At 40.3% G+C, this 21,746-nt stretch overlaps 1 protein-coding gene across 1 annotated transcript in view; it reads right to left on the bottom strand.

Annotated features, from left to right (window-relative positions):
- The window catches only part of LOC127409825 (estrogen receptor beta), a 39,293-nt gene extending 18,189 nt beyond the window's left edge, over positions 1–21,104 (bottom strand). The window contains exons 1-6 of the mRNA XM_051644671.1: positions 21,084–21,104; positions 14,616–15,177; positions 8,214–8,380; positions 7,749–7,865; positions 5,349–5,672; positions 4,418–4,556 (exon numbers count right to left, since the gene is read on the bottom strand). Coding sequence (XP_051500631.1) covers positions 4,418–4,556; positions 5,349–5,672; positions 7,749–7,865; positions 8,214–8,380; positions 14,616–15,016 — 1,148 coding nt within the window. The 5' untranslated portion in view covers positions 15,017–15,177; positions 21,084–21,104. The remainder of the gene's footprint in view (positions 1–4,417; positions 4,557–5,348; positions 5,673–7,748; positions 7,866–8,213; positions 8,381–14,615; positions 15,178–21,083) is intronic.
- Between the last annotated feature and the right edge of the window lie 642 nt (positions 21,105–21,746).

Here is a 21,746-nt window from a genome sequence, read left to right as displayed (position 1 = left end):
CCAGATACACTGCACAACCTTTCAAGCCAGATATATCATGATTCATTAATCGATGAAAGGTTGTGGGAGCGTTTCGCAACCCGAAAATCATTACTTTGTAAGAAAATAAACCAGAAGGTGTAATAAAGGCCGATACCTCCTGAGCCCTTGCAGTCAGAGGTACTTGCCAGTAACCTTTTAATAGGTCGAACTTACAAACATAGCATTTCTAACCTGATCAATACAATCCTTGATTCGAGGTAAAGGAAAAGAATCGGGCTTTATAACAGCATTTACCTTTTGGTAATCTATACAAAATCCAAATGAGCCATCAGATTTATTCACTAACAAGGATGGAGATGTCCAGCTGGAAAATTAGGTTTCAGCAATGTCAAATTCATTCAATGTCAAACTTATTTGCAGAAATGCGGTAATGATGCTGACTAATAAGAACTGCATCTCAAACATATATGTCATGCTCCATTAAATTAGTTCGAGAAGGCATACAGGGAAACAACGAGGTGTACTCAGTTATTAAATTGATCAAATCAGTACACTTGTTGTCGGTCAAATGACTGAGTACGACATTCAAAGAATTCAGTGCTTCAGAGTTCCGTAACCGACCCTGCAATATGCAGTTGCCAGGATCAAGTTCAGTATCACCACTTAACAGCACAGTTGTAAAAGTTAAATCATTGGTGTCATCTCCAGCAACACAAGAACAGGTTTAATATCAAAATCTTTGCAAGCATACGGTTTTAACAAGTTTACGTGACAGACTAGAGTGTTTCTTGTTTGATCTGGAGTGCAACAGTATATGGCCCTGCAAACTTGACCTGAAACGGTGATCCAACCATGGGTAACAGCGTGAGTACCTGATCACCCAGCTGAAAAGAGTGTACTTCTGTACACGACGATCAAAAAACCATTTCATTCGATCCTGAGCTCTACTCAGATGCGCTTTTGCCATTTGACCAGCCTCAATTCTTCTGTGAAAGTCACTAACGTATGTCAAAACATTCTTAGGCGGGTCAGACTTTTCCCAGTCAGCAGCCAAAACAGCCAACGGACGTCGCACATCATGTCCAAAAATGAGCTAGTTCGGACTGAAGCCGGTACTCTCCTGCGCAGTCTCCCAGTAATTTCCCATTTGAGTACAGTACGATCTCAGTAATGACTTTAATGTTTGGTGGAATCTCTCTAGAGCTCCCTGGCTCTGTGCATGATAAACACTGGAAAGATTGTGTTTAATGCAAAGTTGTTTCAATACTTGACCAAACACATTGGAAGTAAAATTGCTACCTTGATCAGACTGAATGATTTGTGGTAATCCAAACACCGAAATAAATTGAGCGAGTGCTTTTTATTTTAACTGTTTTTTTTAACAATTTTGCCATTATATTGCACAAAGGGTAAGCTGCAGGATATCTTAGTTACAGACACATTACCGTAAACAGATATTCACTGCCTGCTTTTGATTTTGGCAGAGGCCCAACACAATCTATAAAAAGGTGTTCAAATTGCTGACTTATGGCAGGAATTGGATAAAGTGGTGTGGGTTTCAACGATTGATTTGGCTTTTCCGTGAATTGACATGTGTGCAAGACTTAATGCAAGCAGACACATCACGCTTTAACTTTGGCCAAAAAAAAGTTTCAAAAGAATTTGGTAGGTCTTTTTAACTCCCAAATGCCCAGAAGTATCGTGTGCAGTCTGTAACAAGTTTTCGAAGGTTCTGTGGTTATCACAATTTGTACAATGGGATCACCAACTGCAAAATCTCCATGTGGTAACCATTTCAAAAAACAACCCTTGCTCTAGGTAATACCCAGAAGAAAGATTGATAACATCAAAAGGAACTCGTTCAAATAACTCATTAAGAGAAGAGTCAGCTTTTTGTTCCCCAATCAATTCATCATGAGACAAAATTGAAGGAATTTTCAAATGTTTACTCACAATCTTTTCCATTTCAATCTGATCATCAACAACATTTTGTGTTTTACTCATGGCCCATGTAATAGCACAGGATGGAAACACTTGTGAAACATGAGGATTTTTCCTCATCCAGTGGTTCGAGAAATACTGGAGATGGTATCACAACCAAAGACGGTGGACCATCTCGCCACACTCGTTCACCAGAATTACTTGTACTCCATCAACCGGCAGGCAAGAGCGCACACCAACCTCCACCTCTCCCTGGATCAAATGAGACATCAGAACAAGTTTATGAAGTGGAACAGACAACTTTCAATCCAATGCCTCTAATCAGCACATTACTTCCGGTGTATGACTCAGAAGAGAAAGGCAACACGGATTCTAAAACAAAATATTCAGACGAGCCCGTATCCCGCAGGATTTTAACAGGTACTTCATCCGTAGAGTCAATCAATCTGACATACCCCTCTGTGACAAATGGATTACATGTTGGATGCATGGTCAAAGAAGACAGAGTGGGCACTACTAGAGCGACAGGTTTTTCTGGGGAATGAGAAATTTTAGACTTCACTTTAGAAGTTCCTTTTGCTTTCAGTAATGGGCATTCATTTTGCCAATGACCAAGCACATGGCAATAATTACACATATTTTCTCGTTCTTTTTCCAAAATGAACTATGTGAGTGACCCCCTGCAGAATCAGCATTAAACCATTTAGCAGACTGAGTAAATTTACACCATGGTTCTTGTTCTACATTTTCACCGTACATTTTGTGACCAAAAGAGGTTTTGTGAATCAAAATTAACTCGTCAGCTAAAACGGCAGCATCATAAGCAGCGAGAGGTTTTCGCTACATGGTCTGAAATGGAGTTCTTAAATTGTTCAAGTTCCAGCAAGTTCTTGAAATCGTCTAGTATTTTTACATTAGAAGCCATGCAACAGCGATTAAAGTACATTGATATGTCATGTGCAAATTCAACATGTGTCTGTTTTTCCCCTTTTTTCAAGACCTACATTTTTGTCTATAGGCCTCTGGAACCAACTCAAAGCCTGCAATACAGTGGGTTTAACAGTCTGATAATCGGCCACATCCTCCACACTAAGAGAAGAGTAAGCTTCTTGTGCTCTGCCTGTAAAAATACACTGTAGCATCAAGGTACTTTCCTCATCTGGCCATTCCCTCGCATTAGCTACGCGTTCAAACAATGAAAAAAAAAACTAGACATCTTTTTAGTCAAATCTGGGAATCAATTTCATATTTCCCACAACATCAAATTAATGTAAATCAACAACACAATCAGTCGTGTTAGTGCCCGAAAACTTACCGGCTTTTATTAAGTCCAAGTGGCAGCATTCAAGTTCAAGTTGCTGTTGCTGCAACTGAATTTTAGATAACTCAAGGCCGTTTTGTGATTCCAACATTCTTTTGCCTCTGTTTCAATTCGCAACAATTCTTTTTGCTGTTCAAACATCAAATAAGACATTTTAGACGTTGCACTAATGGAAGCACCCACGGAAGACTGCTTTTAAAACACTGCATTCAACCAGTGCAGATTTTAGTATGGTTTTTATATTGTCCTTTAGACGTTTATCATGAACCGATAACCCAATGTTATATTGATTCTAGTTCTATTAGCTGTTCTTTGGAGAAGTCATTTAACAATTCTTCAGATTAAGTTTTAATAAATTCCCCAATGTTAGAGGTCATGATCAAATCACAACTAATGTAAGTCTACTACAACTTTAAAATTGACCAGCAATTTCCTTAAATTTTTTTAAACTAACTAAACTCAACCCTTGTCTTTGTACGGTTACTGGCAGCAGGTTTTATTAAACTCTAAACCAGCATTTGTAAATAGCAACCCATTAACAAGTCACTATGGACGTGTTCCCGAGACAATTGCTCCAACAGCTTTCTCTGTACAAAAAAAAAAAAAATGATCTCAGCCTCCCATTAAGGACACTCCTCTATACCTATACAGGAAAAAACATAATCCAAGGACTATCGCCCCTCAAATATATAAGCAGGTTACTTACCAAATTTAAATTCCAGCTGCAAAAATTCCAAAAGAAGTTAACGGAAAAAAAAAATCACGATACTTACACTTTTTAAACGACAAACCAATGCGTTTTGGGAACAATTCACTTTAATCCTCCACAAACTTTCTCAAATCCAAAACAAACGAATATTACCAAGCAAAAATATGTACTTAACAAGTTAATTAATAGATTAACGAAATAAACTATATAACCAAACTAATTATCAAATAAAATTTGAAGGATAGTGTACAACGGCAATAAACCATAGAAACAATACTCACAAAGGTAGGCAACATAAACAAAACAAAACCAAACACAAAATAACAAAAGGAACCAAACAGACAGCAGCCGCTGGAAGGGTCTTTTCTCCCCAAACTAACAAACAGTCAGCTTTATAGAGGGAAAAACAGGTGAAAGAGATTTCGGTGATGAGAGGAAAACGGGAGACCCGTCACACTAGTTACCTGCTGAGACTCAGGTCTGGAGAGAAAATGAGCTTCCCAGGGTGATCAACAGACCTCCACATTAGTCCCAGCATCAGAACCTCTAACCAGCAGCACTCTAACAAATGGACCTGGTCGAAAAGGCAGAGCTCCACAAATCCTGCAGTGAGAAATACATATTGTTTACTCATCAAAAACGTAATTAAATTTAAGTCAACCCTAACTCTGAGATTGAGCTTGCTTGAAAGGTTAAAGCTGAAGTGTGGAATTTTTGCGCCACTAGCGGCAAACGGAATTCCAAAAATAATTTGTTTTCAGCTTTCAAACTGCCCCCGTCAGCCATTGGTCGAACAAACAAATATTTTGATCACTACCTTAATCATTCAGGTTTATTGAATTATTTTCTTACCCCATTTAAATAGTTTCTTGCTTCAAGCCTAAACCTTAATAACATATGTTTTATGCTTAAAACAATAAAAAACTATTTGGGGTATAAAAAATATTCAAAATATAAGAAATATTCTATAAAAACAAGTCTTATTATCTTACACAATTTTGCATAAACCAGCCAAATCAGAAGTATTCAAGGTAAAATGTTGAGCTGATGTTATATTTAAATAGTTTCTTCTTATAAATTGAATTTTCATTGTTAAAATACTTTCTCCTATCCCAGCTTAATATTCAGAGACAACTATAAGTACCTATAATAGGTTAATTTCCCTGAAAACTTTAAACCCCGTTGCGCTAAATAATTCCCCCACTTGTTTTGAGCAACCCCTCCAGCCCGACACAGCAACATTGACTCGACCAATAGCATGTGTTGGGGGTGGGACTATCTGTTTGTTCGCTCAACAGCAGACAGGGGGTGTAGTCAGAAAGCTGTTATGAAAACACTGTTATTTTTGCAATTCCGTTTGGTGGCTTTAAGGCATGTTAAAAGTCACACACACACCTGGGATCTTCTTGGCCCAGCTAATCATGTGAACGAGTTCTTTGTCTGCCAAGTTGGTCAGTGACATCATGACGCTGGCCTCAGTGAATGGCTTCTTCATGTCCTTCATGAGGTAAATCTCTGGTGGCTCTGCATCTATGATGCGAGCTAATAGTTCCTCAGGGCTCAACGTCATGGTAACAACCTCATTTCCACTGAGGGGATGTGGGACACTTTTAACCTCTTGAGATCTCTGGCTACTTGTTCTAGCCCTTCCAGAGAATCTTGCCAGACGCTTCTGTTGTGCTCCTCTATGTTGGTAGCTGCCACGTTCTCGCCGTAATCCTGTAAAAGTCAAGATAGAGGTGCAGTTCAAGTTTAAATTCAACTGTTTATGCTGGTATAAAGATACATTTTTTTTAAGAACATTTAACAATAGTTCAATGGACCCTATTCACACATCTGCGTTCACAAAGCGGAAGTCGTCATAGTTGGGTAAACGCAACAATGGCTGCTGCTGAGGTGTACATGTTTTCACAGTTTTTAAAAGTTTTGCCTGCATTTACTTTTGGAGACGTTAACCGCATCATCCATCAACGGTTAAATCTAAACTCAACAAAGGTTACAAGTTGTTTTTTAAAGGATTATCTACACAAATACAAAGGTAAGTCGATAAAAATAAATTATTATTGAAAGGTTGTGCATTATATCAGCAGGCACATATTTATGTATTAAAGAAACGATCTACAAATCTGTCACCATAAATTGCAAAAATGCAATAAAGAGGGTACAGTTAACAAATCTGTGAGTAGTACTTGGTGAAACTAATACCTGATGGGGGGCGATGCAGGATGTGAATGAGTGGAGAGACCCATGTCGCGCTCCATCTGACTACTAACCCTGTCAAACACACACTCTCATGTCAGTTGTGATGTGTAATCATTCCAATTAAACCATAACGTATAGCTAAGATTTCAAAGCGTTTCACAGTTCCACTTATGAGCGACTGCTGTAAGTCCTCATCTTGAAAAAACTGTCCATAGATGAAAGTGCTTCCTCTTTAATAAGAAAGTAATCTTCTTTGCGTTTAATTGCCTGAACCCACCGAGCCTGTACAAAGTTCAGCATCGTTTGGAAATTCATGGAAACACAAATCCGGATGTTTTCTTTTAGAATTTGTACAAACAGGAACACTGTGGTGGCATTGGTTATTACTGTTCTTCCTGATCACTGCCATAGTTTACCCAACTATGATGACTTCCGCTTCACACATGGAAGTGTGAAAAGTGTTCATCCAGTTTCTGCTGAAATTATTATAATAAACATTATAAAACACATTTTGTTCCATTCTTCTTGCCGACCGGGCCCCCTGGTGGCTTGGGGGCCTTAAGCAGCCACTTATACTTTGAAACAGCCCTGATTAAACTGATTGTACAGACTTTAAATTCTGATTGATAGAGCCTTGTTCAAAGCCATTGTGAAATCCTATGATTGCACATTCTATACTAATGCACATTGCATTGCTTGGCCACAGCAAACAGTGTACAATTAAGATACTGATCTATATTATTTAGTGGGAAACTTGGTTTATTGGCTAATTATTAACAGATGTAATTGTTTACGAATATTGGTTCCTTTTATCACATTGCTGTTGCAACAGCTTTATTATAACAGTATTATTAAACTTTATTACTTTAAGCTGTGGTTTAAACCAAAAGGCAAAGCTTGAGCAAACACATATAAAATCTCCCTAAAGTTGATTTGATATGACATCTGATACGGTTCAAAATAATCACATCAACAAATGACAAGATAGTACATCACTTTCAATTCTAGGCTTGAAGTGTAGCTGTAAAAGAAGACTGAGCTAAACCAGCAATAACAAGGATGGGAAGGGATAAAAAATAGAAGTCTCCACAGCAACAGAGGCTTAATTCTATTAGTGGCAAAGTAATCTCTGTACTTTGGAGAACAAGCCCCCTGAGACACAGCTAAAAAGAAGACAACAATAAAATGCAAGACTAAAAAGATTGACAAATATTGATCCATCTCATCCCTCTACTCTCATATGGTTCAAATTAATTTGAAAGCACAAAACTTGAGTGTGAGAAGATTAATTTTGCCTGAGTTGGTTTGGTGGGGAGGGACCTTTGACCGATATCTATAAATATCCAGGGCTCTATCACATTGCCTTATCATGATAATCCAAATGCATATCAACACTTCACGGCATGATAGCTGCTTAATATTGGGACACTGGGTCTAAAGTCTTTGACTTTGGATAAAAGTCAGCAAGTTTTGGCATGATCTGGTATAGTATTTGGTAACTGAGGGTGTAAAATGAGTAATGGTATTGAGTGAAAGAGAAAGAAAAGTGTAAAATTAGACAGAGTGAGAGAGAGAGAGAGAGATGAGCCTCACCACATTTCATCATTCCAACTTCATAACACTTCCGTAGTCTGCAGGCCTGGCAGCTTTTGCGTCGGTTCTTGTCAATTGTGCACTGATTGGTTGCAGGGCAGATGTAATCATTGTGTCCTGAGAAAATGAATCTGATGTTGACTATTATCCCATGTGCAAGTCTGACTGTTTTTATTTTGTGACAACGTTTGCTTAAATTATTTTATTATGTGAGAAGACATGAAACTAGCACAAGTTTCTATTGTATGTAGGAAATCTGTTGCCAGTTAGAATGATCAATTATACAGTTTAATGGTCATTAGACATATATATTTGACCGCAGAATGCAGTGATTGACCAATAAGAATTAAGAATTCTCTAACATGTTCTAGCTTATATCTTTTGAGAAAATGCTGACAGGAACACAAGTCTGTATAAAAAGAACACAATAATTTGTACAGAATGAGTATGTGCAGAGAGAGATACCTTGAATACTCCTCTTAAAGAAGGCTTTGCAGCCCTCACATGACCACACTCCATAATGATACCCAGAGGCATAATCACTACAGACAGCACAGTAATGCATGTCAGCTTTACCTCTCAAAGAGGCAGAACTCTCCTCAGCATCTGCTAGCCTCTTTACCAGAGGTTTGCTATAGAGGGGAGCATAAACAAGCATTTGAATTTTAATGACAAGTAACTAGTCATTATTAACATTATTATTTTACATTACACTGTACAACTAGGTTCAAAATGTTAATGTATAAGTTATTATGAACTAACAATAAGCAATAATTTTTCACAGCATTTTTTAAATTTTGGTTAATGTTCATTTAAATACATACTATTATTCATTGTAAGTATACACTACCGGTCAAAAGTTTTTAAACACTTACTCATTCTTTATTATAATTTTTTTTCCATATTTTAGAATAATAGTAAAGTCATTAAAACTATGGAATAACATAAATGGAACTATGGGAATTATGTTGTGACTAAACAAAATCCAAAATAAATAAAAACTGTGTTATATTTTAGCATCTTCAAAGTAGTCACCCTTTGCCTAGAATTATCAGAAATGTACTCTTGACATTTTCTCAACCAACTTCTTGAGGTATCACCCTGGGATAATTTTTAAACAGTATTGAAGGAGTTCCCATCTATAGGCACTTATTGGCTGCTTTTCTTTATTATTTGGTCCAAGTCATCAATTTCAAAAACTTTCAAATATATTTTTGTCTACAAAACTAATTTCAAAAATTTAAGCATACACCTTCAGATCAAAAGATTTTTAAGATCATGAGAAACATTTCGGTCAAGTGTTTCAAAACTTTTGACCGGTAGCGTATGTTAGTTCATAAAGAATTAAAGGAGAGTTCTTCCAAAAAAGATTCAAACCAATATGACTTTCTTTCTTCCGTGATCTTTAAAAAAATGGGAATTGGCGAGTGGAATTTGCATGCCACTCCCCCGGACATACGGGTATAAAAGGAGCTGGCTCGCAACCACTCATTCAGGTTTTGTGCTGAGGAGCCGAGACAAGGTCCCGGCCATTTCAGCGGGTAGTTCAGTATTGTGGCAAGAGGGACACAACGTCTCGTTCCCTCCATCAGGGAACGGAGGTTACGAAAGTAACCAGGACGTTCCCTATCTGTCACTCACTTGACGTTGTGTCGATGTAGTGACACTAGGGGTCTCTATACAAAACGGCACAGCGACTGAACTGTGTTACGTGGACTGGCAGTGCAAGACGGGCAGACCGCTGTGTGCCTCGTAGCCAGCGCACCAGGCCGTCACATAACCTCCCCCGACGCTCTTCTGAGCGTCGAACGGTCCCTTCAGGGACAAGTCGACTGCCCAAAAAATAGGGACAGGCCAGCCCAGCCGTGGAATCTTTTCCTCTTTTTTTCTCCCCAAAAAGAGTGAAATTTGTTTACCGACTGGGGGCCATAAGTGTCTACGTCGGGGGGGGGTGTCACTCCCAAGGGGAAGACACCATGGAGACCACACCCTGGCCGGGGAGGGGGGTATTTTGAGTGGAAATATGTCACATGGTCTTACCGAGTCTTGTTGGAAGTATGTCATGGTAGGTCCTACCCAAGGGGGGAGGAGCTCTACAAACACGGTGACCGGGGGCATCCAAATAGATGTGTAAAGCACGCACCGCACACAGCAACGCCAAGGCTGGGTCTGCCTCCTCCTGGGGCAGCACTTGCAGGTTCACCACCTGATCCCTAAATGGGGTCGTGGGAACCTTGGGCACATAGCCCGGTCGGGGTCTCAGGATCACGTGAGAGTAGCCCGAACCACACTCCAGGCATGTTTCACTGACAGAGAACGCCTGCAGTTCCCCTACCCTCTTGATGGAAGTGAGTGCAGTCAGGAGGGCAGTCTTCAAAGAGAGTGCCTTTAGCTCAACTGACTCCAGGGGCTCAAAGGGAGCTCCCCGTAGACCCCAAAGGACTACCGAGAGGTCCCACGAGGGGATGAGGTGTGGTCTGGGGGGATTCAACCCAGCCGGCTGAGTTGCGTGAGCACCAGGTCAAGATAGTTGAGGATGCGGATGCCCACTTCCATTAGCGGGGCAAGGGCTGCCTCTGCGACCTTCATGAAGACGCGAGGGGACAAGGACAGGCCGAAGGGGAGGACCTTGTACTGGTACGCCCGGCCCTTGAAAGCAAACCGCAGGAAGGGTCTATGTCGAGGTAAAACCGAGACGTGGAAGTACGCGTCCTTCAGGTCTACCACCGCGAACCAATCTTGATGCCGGATGCTAAATGCATTTTTGCGTCAGCATCTTGAACGGGAGTCTGTGCAAAGCACGGTTCTGTACTTGCAGGTCCAAGATTGGCCGCAACCCACCGCCTTTCTTCGGTACGATAAAGTAGGGGCTGTAAAATCCTTGCTTCATCTCGGCTGGAGGGACAGACTCTATTGCACTCTTCCGCAGAAGGGTAGCGATCTCCGCACGCAGGGTAGTGCCGTTCTCGCCTTTCACCGAAGTTAAGTGGACGTTGTTGAACCGGGGCGGGCGCCTGGCGAACTGAATCGCGTAGCCGAGTCGGACGGTCCTGATCTACCACTGCGAGGGGTTGGGGAGCACGAGCCACACGGGCGGAGCCTGAGGCGCCCCGTCGAGGGGGCTGGAGCCCCGACTTCATGGCCGTGCTGAGTCTGGGAACATCGAAGCACTTACCTGGCTCCGGATACCCACCATAGGGCCTGTCAGGGAGGGGGAAGGAGGAAAGTCGTCCCCGCAGTCCGTCAGAACTGGCCTGGCGTGGGCGTGTTTGTGCGGGGGGGCCGCCCCTGGAGCACCATACCTGCCATAAAGGAACAGTGGCCAGTGGTCGTGATAACGACGGCTGTGAGCACCGGATATGTGACCCAGGGAATGAGGAAACTGGTCCTTTTCCATCCTTCAGGGGATGGAGTGTTCTGCTTACCATCTCTAGGCCTGCAGCAGGTCTCCACATGCCTGGGTCGCCCGTCTCAGGGGCTCTTCGAAGTCTTCCTCAGGTTCTTGGTGGCCGGCCGTGAGACGGGTGGTGTCTGCTTCCTGCGGGTGGCTCGACGCCGGGGCTGGGTCTTGAACTGCGCTGGTCTTGAACCACGCTGATGCAGGATGTGCTGAATAGCCTCCGTCTGCTGTTTCACCGCCGAGAACTGCTGGGCGTAGTCCTTGACGGTGTCGCCGAACAGGCTGACCTGGGAGACGGGGGCATCAAGTAACCGTACCTTGTCAGCTTTGCACATCTCAACCAAGTTGAGCTATAGGTGGCACTCCTGGACCACCAGGGTGTACATCCCCTGCCCGAGAGTCCGCGCCATGACCTTCGTCGCCCGGAGAGCGATATCGGTCACCGAGCGCAGCTCCTGCATCAATCCCGGGTCAGAACTACCCTTGTGCAGTTCTCTTAGCGCCTTGGATTGGTGCACTTGCAGGAGAGCCATGGCGTGCAGGGCAGAGGCGGCGTGTCCAGCGGCACCGCAGGCCTTAGTCGCCAGAGACGACGTAACCCTACAGGCGCTAGACGGGGGTCTCAGGTGGCCCTGCCACGTGGCGGTGTTTTGCGGACACAGGTGCACCGCAACCGCCTTATCCACCTGGGTAATCGCCGAGTGCCCCCTGGCAGCCCCACCATCGGGGGTAGTGAGAGTGGAGGAGCTCAGAGACCGGGTCCAGGCAGTGAAAGGTGCCCGCCACGACCACGTGAGCTCCTCATGCACCTCCGGGAAGAAAGGAACAGGGGCAGGGCGCGGCCGTGAGCAGCACTCCGGGCCCAGGAACCAATCGTCAGGCTGCGAGGGTTCGGGGGGGGTGGAGGATTCCACTCCAGCCCGACACACACAGCCGCCCGGGCAAGCATGGCTGCCAGCTGCGCATCAGGCTGTGACTGGGTGACCACACCCGAAGGTGGGAGCCCAGTCGAGTCCTCAGAGTAAGACTGGACAGCCCGCTCTCCGATGCTGCAGTTGAGAGCTCATCCACTTCGCGAACGCCAAAACGAGATCGCGAACTCGCCCTGAGACGAGCCGGCGGTCTCATCCCAGCAGGGCAAATGAGCGTACTGGGGAATGGGAGGTTCGTGGGGAGTTACCAGGCGGAATGGCTCCCATTGGGCCCCCAGTGCTAACCAATGCGGCCTCAAACCCGTAGGTAGAAGGACCGAGGTGGGGAGCCGCTGGGGTGGTCTTTCCCTCTAACGAAGGAAAAACCGCAACCGCAACGTTGCCATGGTCACGCTCTGGCAGTGAGAACATGACCCATGCACGAATGCTGTCTCCACGTGGGCAGCGCCCAAGCACGTAAGACTGCGATCGTGGCCATCGGAAGCGGAGAGGTAAAGACCGCAACCAGGAAATACACACAAATGGAGAGGCATCTTTAAAAAGACACTCTCCATTAATGCCACTCTTTTAGAAGGGAAAATATACTCTTTTAGTAGGAAGAATATACTCTTTTAGCTGCTGAAGCACCCAGGGGCATTCTCTGCACTTCACTAGTGCAAGAGGGGGAGAAGCCGCTGTAATGCGCCATAAATCCAACAGCTTTTCGAGGTGAATGGTTCGGCAGAGTAATTCAGCTCGCTGAACACAACCGCTCGGCTCCGAAGAGAAAATCTGAATGAGTGGTTAAGAGCCAGCTCCTTTTATACCCGTATGTCCGGGGGAGTGGCATGCAAATTCCACCTGCCAATTCCCATTGGCCTTTTTTTAAAGATCAGAGGTGTTCGGGGCTCCCAAGTGCGACCCCTAGTGTCACTACACCGACACAATGTCGAGTGAGTGACAGATAGGGAACTGATGCTTTTGTGTTCCACGGAAGAAGTCATACAGTTTTGGAATGAGATGAGGGTGAGTAAATGGTGACAGAATTGTCATGTTTGGGTGAACTATCCTTTTAATTACTTAATTTTTTTTTAACTTTCAATATTAAAATGTATTACTATATGTAAAAATACTGCTGGAAAGAAACAGTTAAAAGTTACAAAGTTAAATTGTTACTCTGAAAAAATGCTAATATACAAAATGGGCTTCATGTGTTAACATCTTAATAACTGTTTTTATTCAAATCAAAAATATTATTCAACATCACTGAATCAGCCTTAAAGGTGGAGTAAGTCATTTTAATTCAATACACTTCACAGGAATATCTCTTCACAGTCCGCTAGCCGACCGTTCTGTGTGTGCGCTGAAAAAAAATCTGGTGTTTGTACACATCCTTGGCTCTGTAAATGGGAAAATAAAGTGGATCGGACCGATCCACAACACTACTGCGTGTGCATGAATTGGGGGGGGGGGGCGTCTAAAGGAGCATTGAAGGGAGGGGTGTGTTTGTTTGGCTGTTGAATTCAAATATCAACAGTCTTTCTCAGGAATCGCTTACTCCACCTTTAACATTAGGTTACACTTACAAAACAAGTTTGTAAGGGTTAGATCAAATATATCCTTAAAGGGATAGAACACCCAAAAATTTAAATTCTCTCATAATTTACTCACCCTCATAGCATCCCAGATGTGTATGACTTTCTTTCTTCTGATGAACACAAACAAATATTTTTAGAAGAATATTTCAGCTCTGTAGTTCCTTTCAGTGCAAGTGAATGGTGACCAGAACTTTGAAGGTCCAAAAAGGATATTCAGGCAGCATAAAAGTAATCCACACGACTCCAGTGGTTAAATCTGTAACGTCAGAAGCGATATGACATTTGTGGTTAAGAGACAGATCAATATTAAAGTCCTTTTTACTATAAATTCTCCTCCCTGCCCTTTTCCTAAGTGGAAATATGCACAAAGAATGTGAATCGCCAAAAACAAAAGAAAAATGTGCAAAGAATGCACAAAGAATGTGAAAGTGAAAAATCTGAGGTTCTTTGTAAAAAGGACTTAAATTTTGATCTGTTTCTAATCATATCGCTTCTGAAGACATAGATTTAACCACTTGAGTCATGTGGATACATTTTATGCTGCCTTTATATGCTTTTGGAACTTCAAAGTTCTGGCCACCATTCACTTGCCTTGTATGGACCTTCAGAGCTCAGATATTCTTCTAAAGAATCTTTGTTTGTGTTCTGCAGAAGAAAGAAAGTCAGGCATATCTGGGATGGGATGAGGGTGAGTAAATGATGAAAGAATTTAATTTTTGGGTGAACTATCCCTTTAAGGCAACAATTGCAAATTACCACATTTTACAGTGTAGCTCAGGTTAACTATTGAATTAACTAATGTTAACATATACAACTTTTGTACCAGTAGTCAGCTGATACAATAGAAATAATCCAGCAAATAATACATAATTACAATATTATAAACAAACTCCAGTTACCCATTTGTAAAAATGTATTATAATTAAGACCAAGATCTCATTTTTCAGATTCCATTTACCTGTTTTTCTCATCGGCGTGATCATGTGGCATAAGTTCAGTCCAAGTTCCATTGGTTGTATGGTTTTGTTGGAGATGAGTCTGTTGTTGATGCAATGCAAGTGAAGAAACGTGGCTATGAGGTGGCCAAAAGAGGGTGGGGCTTAGTGATTGGCGTACTGAAGGGCAGTCTGAAAGAGGGGGTGCGCCATAATCCAACAGAGTGGGACCATAGAAAGGCAAAGTGGTAAAGTCATGGTCAATGTCTGAGTAGGGTGAGGGGATACAGATGGGGTGGCTCTCCACAGGCAGGGCCGGAGAAGTAGAGTTAAAGAAAGGGGAGAGGACATGAGCTCCCACCCTGCTGGAGTCCACTTCCTGCAGTTGCAGTAGAGGGCTGTCTCCCTCGGGATACTCGGACATGGTGAACACGGACGGGTTCAGTGCTGTCGCATCATCGACAGGGGACTGTTGATGTATTTCATGTTGACCTCCTCAGACATTGATGTGGGATTGTTGATACGGAAACACTATGTAGGATGTGGCATCATCAGAAGCTTTCTGCATGGTTTAAAATGTGGAAACTAATAGGGGAAAAAGTGTACATATCATTCATTCTATATCAGTACTACCAACTACAAAAGTAATTGAATCAAAAAATGTGTTAATTTGAATTCTAGACATGTGAAATTTAACAAAACTAAAGACTTTTGTGGCATATTTTATAAATGTGTATTTTTAAACAGCAGTTTTTTGTTTTTTTTTTAGATGTGGAATTTGCTTTAAAATTTCAGATTATAGAATTATATGTTCAAATTTTCAGATTGAAGTTGCACTCAGTAAAGTATGTCGAAGTATGGCTTACACTGACACCTAGTGGCCTGGATGCTGCATCATTAAAACGCAGTAGATTTCAGTTGCATTCATGCACAGTAAACCATGATTCATTTAATCCATGAATGAAATTGTCCAATAGCAGGGCTGTTACTGAGATTAAGTGAGTAGTATTCAGCTGGTTATATGAATAAAAGAGCTTTTATAAGATTACTGATATGACTGAACTCTTTATCTCACATGAGTGGTCATGACTTCATACAAATGTTTCAAAATACTATTCATTTCTTTAGAAGTAAAACTTTTTAAATGAGGAAAAAAAAAATTGCTGAACACAACTTTAAGAATTTAGAAATTCGGACTGTAAACAAACTAGGCCAAAGGTCAAGCAAAGCTGGGTTATTCACTTGCGCCACCCAGTGGTCAGTGCAGCACTGACCAAGCAGACCTGTGCACTGCAAGCCATCCATACACCGATCAGCCACAACATTAAAACCACCTGCCTAATATTGTGTAGGTCCCCCTCATGCTGCCAAAACAGCGCCAACTGTAGTGTATTGAATCACAATACACTAAATATAAAGAAAAAAAAAAACATACTCGTGTTGTGCATCCCAAAAAAACTGCATTCAAAAATATAAATAAATTCCGGAGGCATCCGAAGCATTGTATTCATTCGTGAAATGTCTCGAACTTAACTGCGAATTCGCCATTATTCCTCCTCATTCCAAATGTAAATTGAAGCCAGCTGACCCATAGCCAAGGAAGTTTGGGTTAAGGAATGATAGTTTTGAAGGAAAACAGACGAAAATACACCTTGCCATCGTCACCAACATGCGATTGACGCTTCATTCAACTCTACACAAGGTTGTGGTATTTATAAGAAAGGGGCAGGGTTTAAGCGGACTAAATGATTGAAGTAGTCCTGCATACGTCAGAGAGAAGTCTGTCGTTTCACCGGAAGATCATGTTATTATATTTTGATTAAAGATTACGAGGTAAAGAAAAAAACATTTAACATATTTATGGATGAATCGTTCACAATATGATCAATAATGTGCATTTAGAAAATAGATAGGGTGAATTTTCATTTCATTTTAAAACATTAAAATAAACAAGAATGAGGTGGCCTTTGGTCTGAAGCATATACATTAAAGTGTCAATAGGTTCAAACTGTCTGAAAGCAAAAGCGCAATAGGAGCATAAAAACAAACTTTTAAATTAATTGTGAAATACCACAAGACTATGTAATCAGTCTAGAACTTCAAATTTATTCATAAAATTCTTACCAAGCTCTCTGGAGGTCAAAGAATTCAAAGATGTAAAACAGTTTATTTAGGCATCAAGTTACAGTACGAGAGGGTGTGCAAGACTAAAAGCATATTGAAAAAATGTTGATTAATGGACCCTTTTCACATTTCCAGTTTGGGAATGAAGAAATAAACTATAATAGCATAAACTTCTATATGGGAGACCATAGTAAATCTTATTTTTGTATTCTCAGCAAAAGAGAAAATCCACTATTACATTTCCATGACTTTCCAAAAGAGGAAAAAAAAGAGAACTTTGGATTACAGCAGTCAAAAGAGAGAAATCTGCAAAATTGAGAGTCTACAGCAGTATTTGAAACCCCATCACAGCAGTGGTGACAATTTTTTTAATTATTGCCAGAGGTATATAGGACAAAGTATAGTGATTCAAATGAACATTAAATAATTTTTTAAAAGTTTGCAATATTTACGATGCTATATCCATCACAGTGGAAATACTTCTCTTATCTGTCCCTCGTTGTTGCTGCAAAACTAATGGTGGTCAGGCCTTCTCCATGTGAGGTCTGCTGCTTCACTAGCTAGTTTTAAATCTGTTCTTAAATCTTATCTGTATTCTCTATCTTTTGATAATTCTTAGCTTAAGTGTTTTATGGTTTATTTACACAGACTGTATTCTGTTCATTGCGTTGTATATTTTGTATGCTGTATGTTGTTTATTAATGTTGTCACTTGCGTATTTGCTCCTGTTTTATTTTCTTGAAATGTTTTATATTTTACTGTACAGCACTTTGATGCAACTCTGTTGCTTTTAAATGTGCTCTAGAAATAAATCTTGACTTGACAGTCTGTGAAAAGGGTCGATAGGTTGATAGCATTTTCAGCATGTTTTCAATGTGCAAAAAAAAAAAAAAAAAAAAAAGGCTCAATGCTGAAACTGCAATGTGCACACATCACTTTGTATTTATTGTAACTGTGTCTATCGTTGTATGTTAAGCAGATGTCAAATGTTACCATACTGGCAAATGAAAGAGATTTTAATTGAATATGACTGATACGCAGCACTCCGTGGCACACAAGGCCAGCGTGAATGCTCTAATCTAACCTGTTAATATGGGCAATGAAAAAATAGTTAATATCTGCGTTTGCTTTGTCACATAACAAATATATGTGAAAATATAAATAAATCCTGATAAATCCTGCTTCCATAATGATCTGTGAAACTTTGAATTCAACTGTTTTGTGATTTCTGACAGTAACAACCACAAGCATTGCAATGTGAGCTGATATACTGCAACTGCGATATAAGTCAGTCTACCTAAGATGTAAGTTATTATTGTTTCAAGTCCAAAACCCCAGTACATTCACTACAGAGAATTTTTTTTAACAGATATTTATATTTGTTCTTCATTATTACCTTCTTAATTCTCATAAAGTATAAAAGCTGTAGGTCTTGTTCATCTGTTGTACCTATTTAAAGTCTGTTCATAGCACAAATATACAGTATTAAATGTTTAGCTTGTTGCATCAAATCAATCAATGCTACATTCCAAGAGACGTAAAGATCTGCCTCAGAAACATTTACATTTCTCTTCATATACTCCTACGCCTCTCACACAGAGTGAGTCATGGCATAATAAAGACAAAATAACACTGTCATTTCTGTCAGCTCTTTGTAGTGTGCTGTCATTACATTCACAAATAAGAGACGAGAGATGGGACAGCATTAGCTATACATTAGTTCTTAAATTTTTATATAAAAGTCTGTTAAAGTGTCTCTTTTAAATCTGCTCACCTACACACTGTTGTAGATTGTACTGCAGAGAGGAGCAGTTAGCAACACTGTCTAACTGGACTGCCAATGGTGACTCGACCTTAGTCATGTATATTATATATATATATATTTACATTTATTCATTTGGCAGATGCTTTTATCCAAAGCGACTTACAAAAGAGGAAAACATATATATATATATATATATATATATATATATATATATGTAAAATATATCTGATGTAAATCATGAACGCGACTTCACGATTGCTGTAAAAAAGAGATTTAATGCCCATTGCAATGAATATGCAACCTATGTTGGGACTAGTTCTTTCTATTAGTCAAACTCCCACTTAGATTAGGAAAATGTAAATAAAACATTATAATGTTACATATTGTTATGTTTTCTTTCCTAACAAGGTAATAAATGCATTTTGTCAAGAAAAAAATTATATTTAGAGTCACATTTCAGCACCTTCAAAATCTGAAATTAATTGGGATTAACTATGAAACATTATGCGATTAAAAATGTTTTACTGACTGACAGAACTAATACATACAGTATATAGTGTATAAATTTATTCGGAGTGCACAGAAATGTCAGGATTCAAAAATAGATAAATGTTTTTGACCTTTTGACCAGCTCTAGAGGTTTGCTCTCAAACCCACCATAATTGAAACATTTACCAATCTGTAATTAACATATTAAATCATAAGCTGATGCTTAGCATTATGATAATGGGAAATCTATTGTTCCCATTAAAAAGCCAATAACCACAAACCTTATAACTTGTCCCCTCTAACTCCCATACTTCTTTCGAGAGGAGGGTAAGCAAGACCAAGATAGAGAGGGAGACACAGAGAAAGAGAGAGAACTTGGAAATAGGGACAGACTTTCAAGCTGCATGCATCAACTCTCTACAGACAACCAATCTGCCATGATACATGTCTAGAGGGAAAAGAGCGCCCGGCCACCAGCCAGTAGTGCATACCAAAAAACAACCCACGGTTATGGTGTGATCCCTCTCTCAAGCTTCCCTCACTCCTTTCTCTGGTGGAAAACGGATAACAGAGAGAAGGAGAGACGGAAACCATGCCCTGAACAGTAGAGCTGGGAACAAGCCGAAGACCACCTTTGGGCCTGATGCAAACTCTTAACATAATTGTCTAAAAAGTGCTTTTGGTTATATTTATCCTCCAAGGGAGTATTATACATGAGTATCCCGCATTTCACCACATGAATGTCTGTCTAGATAAGGTAGATCTGCTATAGAAATTGTGCAAAATTATGCTAGTGGGGTTAGGATGGGTCAGAAAACAAGTATGTCTTACAGGACAATCTTACATAAGCTGTTTTGGTTTTTATGTATTCCTTTAATGAATGTTACGAATTAACCTTAAATCAGAATCTTTAGAGCACAGCAAGAGAAGAGATATCTTATCTGAGGCAGCAAACTCATCTTGTCATTTCTAAACCACTGCTAGAATTACTTGGGCTGGTTTTACATAATTGTTCTTCATTTTTTTGTATTGCTCAATCATGACATAATTGGTATCATTGTTCTCGGCATGAACCACAGACTATATCTTTGTTTTGTGTATTGTGTGAATAAGTAACCTTGCAGTTCACTCAAGGAGTGCAATTTTAAATGTTAAGCATAAAAAAAAATCAAGGCGCAATTGTTGAGCAAGGGCATTTCACACCTTGTGCGTTGAGCAACTATCAAATTGTAGGCAATTTATTAATTTACTTATTTATTTTCTTTGATTTCTCCATTCAGTAATTCTCTAATTTAAAAGAAAAAGAACAGCCTTCCAATGGAGAGTATACTGTAGCTCTAACTGTACAGATTAATCTGTCATCATCTGTATAATAAGTAGTTATATGTTTTTTTTTTTGTTTTGTTTTTTTCCTGGTATTTTGGAAATGCACAGTGAATGCATATGAACAACAAAAGTTTCATACAAATATCTGCCTAAAAGCCACCCACCCAAGCACATTTTTAATGTATATACTGCAGCATACACACACATATCAGAAACAAATTATGAACACCAAATTAGATTAGCATTACTCACTTCAACCTGGTGTATGTATATATATATATATATAATCATAAGGAAAACCTGTAGCACAGTTTGACTGCCATTAAAAATAAATAAGCCATTGTACTTATATTTAAACGGATTACAATCACAGCCTGTCAAAATATAAACGCATATAAAATTAAATGCGTGACTCAATGGCAGACCTGTGCCTCTGTGCACATGCTCATAAAATCATTTAAAATAAAATATTCATTGAACTTGTTACAGAAAGCTTCATCTCCAACCATATTCAAGTGTCACTATTATGTGCTTATGTAAATTAAACTCCTTAGTCTTAATGACTCGCAATCCAGAAGAGTGAACATGACTAGACGTGAACGGGTTATTCTGCATACTTCCATCAATTAACCTGATGCGCTCGCGCCATGTCAGTCGGAACAGTAGCCTATGTATAGGCTACGCAAAATATAAACATGCATTCGAGCACACAAGCTTAACGTATTTTCAATGCGTTTTAAAGTTTCCCAAATTACTACAATAGGATGTTGGAAGATAGTGAACCTACCTGCTGCAATCGATGTTTTAGTTTGCCATATGATGGTTTACTGTCAGTCTGGATTGATCGGATTCGGTAAGTATCCCAAAGGAAAATTGTACAGCTGCTCTGTCACCTTAAATCTGTCGAAGTGCTTGTCTAAGGCAGCAAAGAAAAGTACGCCAGTCTCTATGAACGCTTTTTAATGAGATGTCAGAATACACGTGAACGTCTACTCTGCACCGTGTCTCACTGAACGCTGCTACTTATTTGAGTGTCTGCACGTCATTGACCACACCCGCTTGAAACACCTCCTCCAGCCTCCTAATACTGGCTGAAAAGTTGCAATTAATATGCACAATGAAGATGACGTATTCTATAGATTGTGCTTAGATGACCTGGTGAAATTGCACTTTACGCTTTATAGTTAGTGCAGATTCACTTGGATGACTTATCTCAAGAAGTAGACTACTGTATCATTATCCATTCTCCTTCACTTAATTCATTAAAAGCACCGGTGGGCACATCTTATTTAGAAACGAAAATTATTTTTCATCTATCCGCAATAACACTACATAGTTTTGTTGGTGTAAACGTAAGTAGGCTATTCAGGTTAATTCAGTATTGACTTGAATAACCTGACATGAACAAAACCATTTAATTGAGATGTTACCATGCGAAACACATTTTTTA

The sequence above is a fragment of the Myxocyprinus asiaticus genome, chromosome 19 (assembly GCF_019703515.2).
Source record: "Myxocyprinus asiaticus isolate MX2 ecotype Aquarium Trade chromosome 19, UBuf_Myxa_2, whole genome shotgun sequence".
Lineage (NCBI taxonomy): Eukaryota > Metazoa > Chordata > Actinopteri > Cypriniformes > Catostomidae > Myxocyprinus > Myxocyprinus asiaticus.
This window is presented reverse-complemented; position numbering and strand designations above follow the sequence as displayed.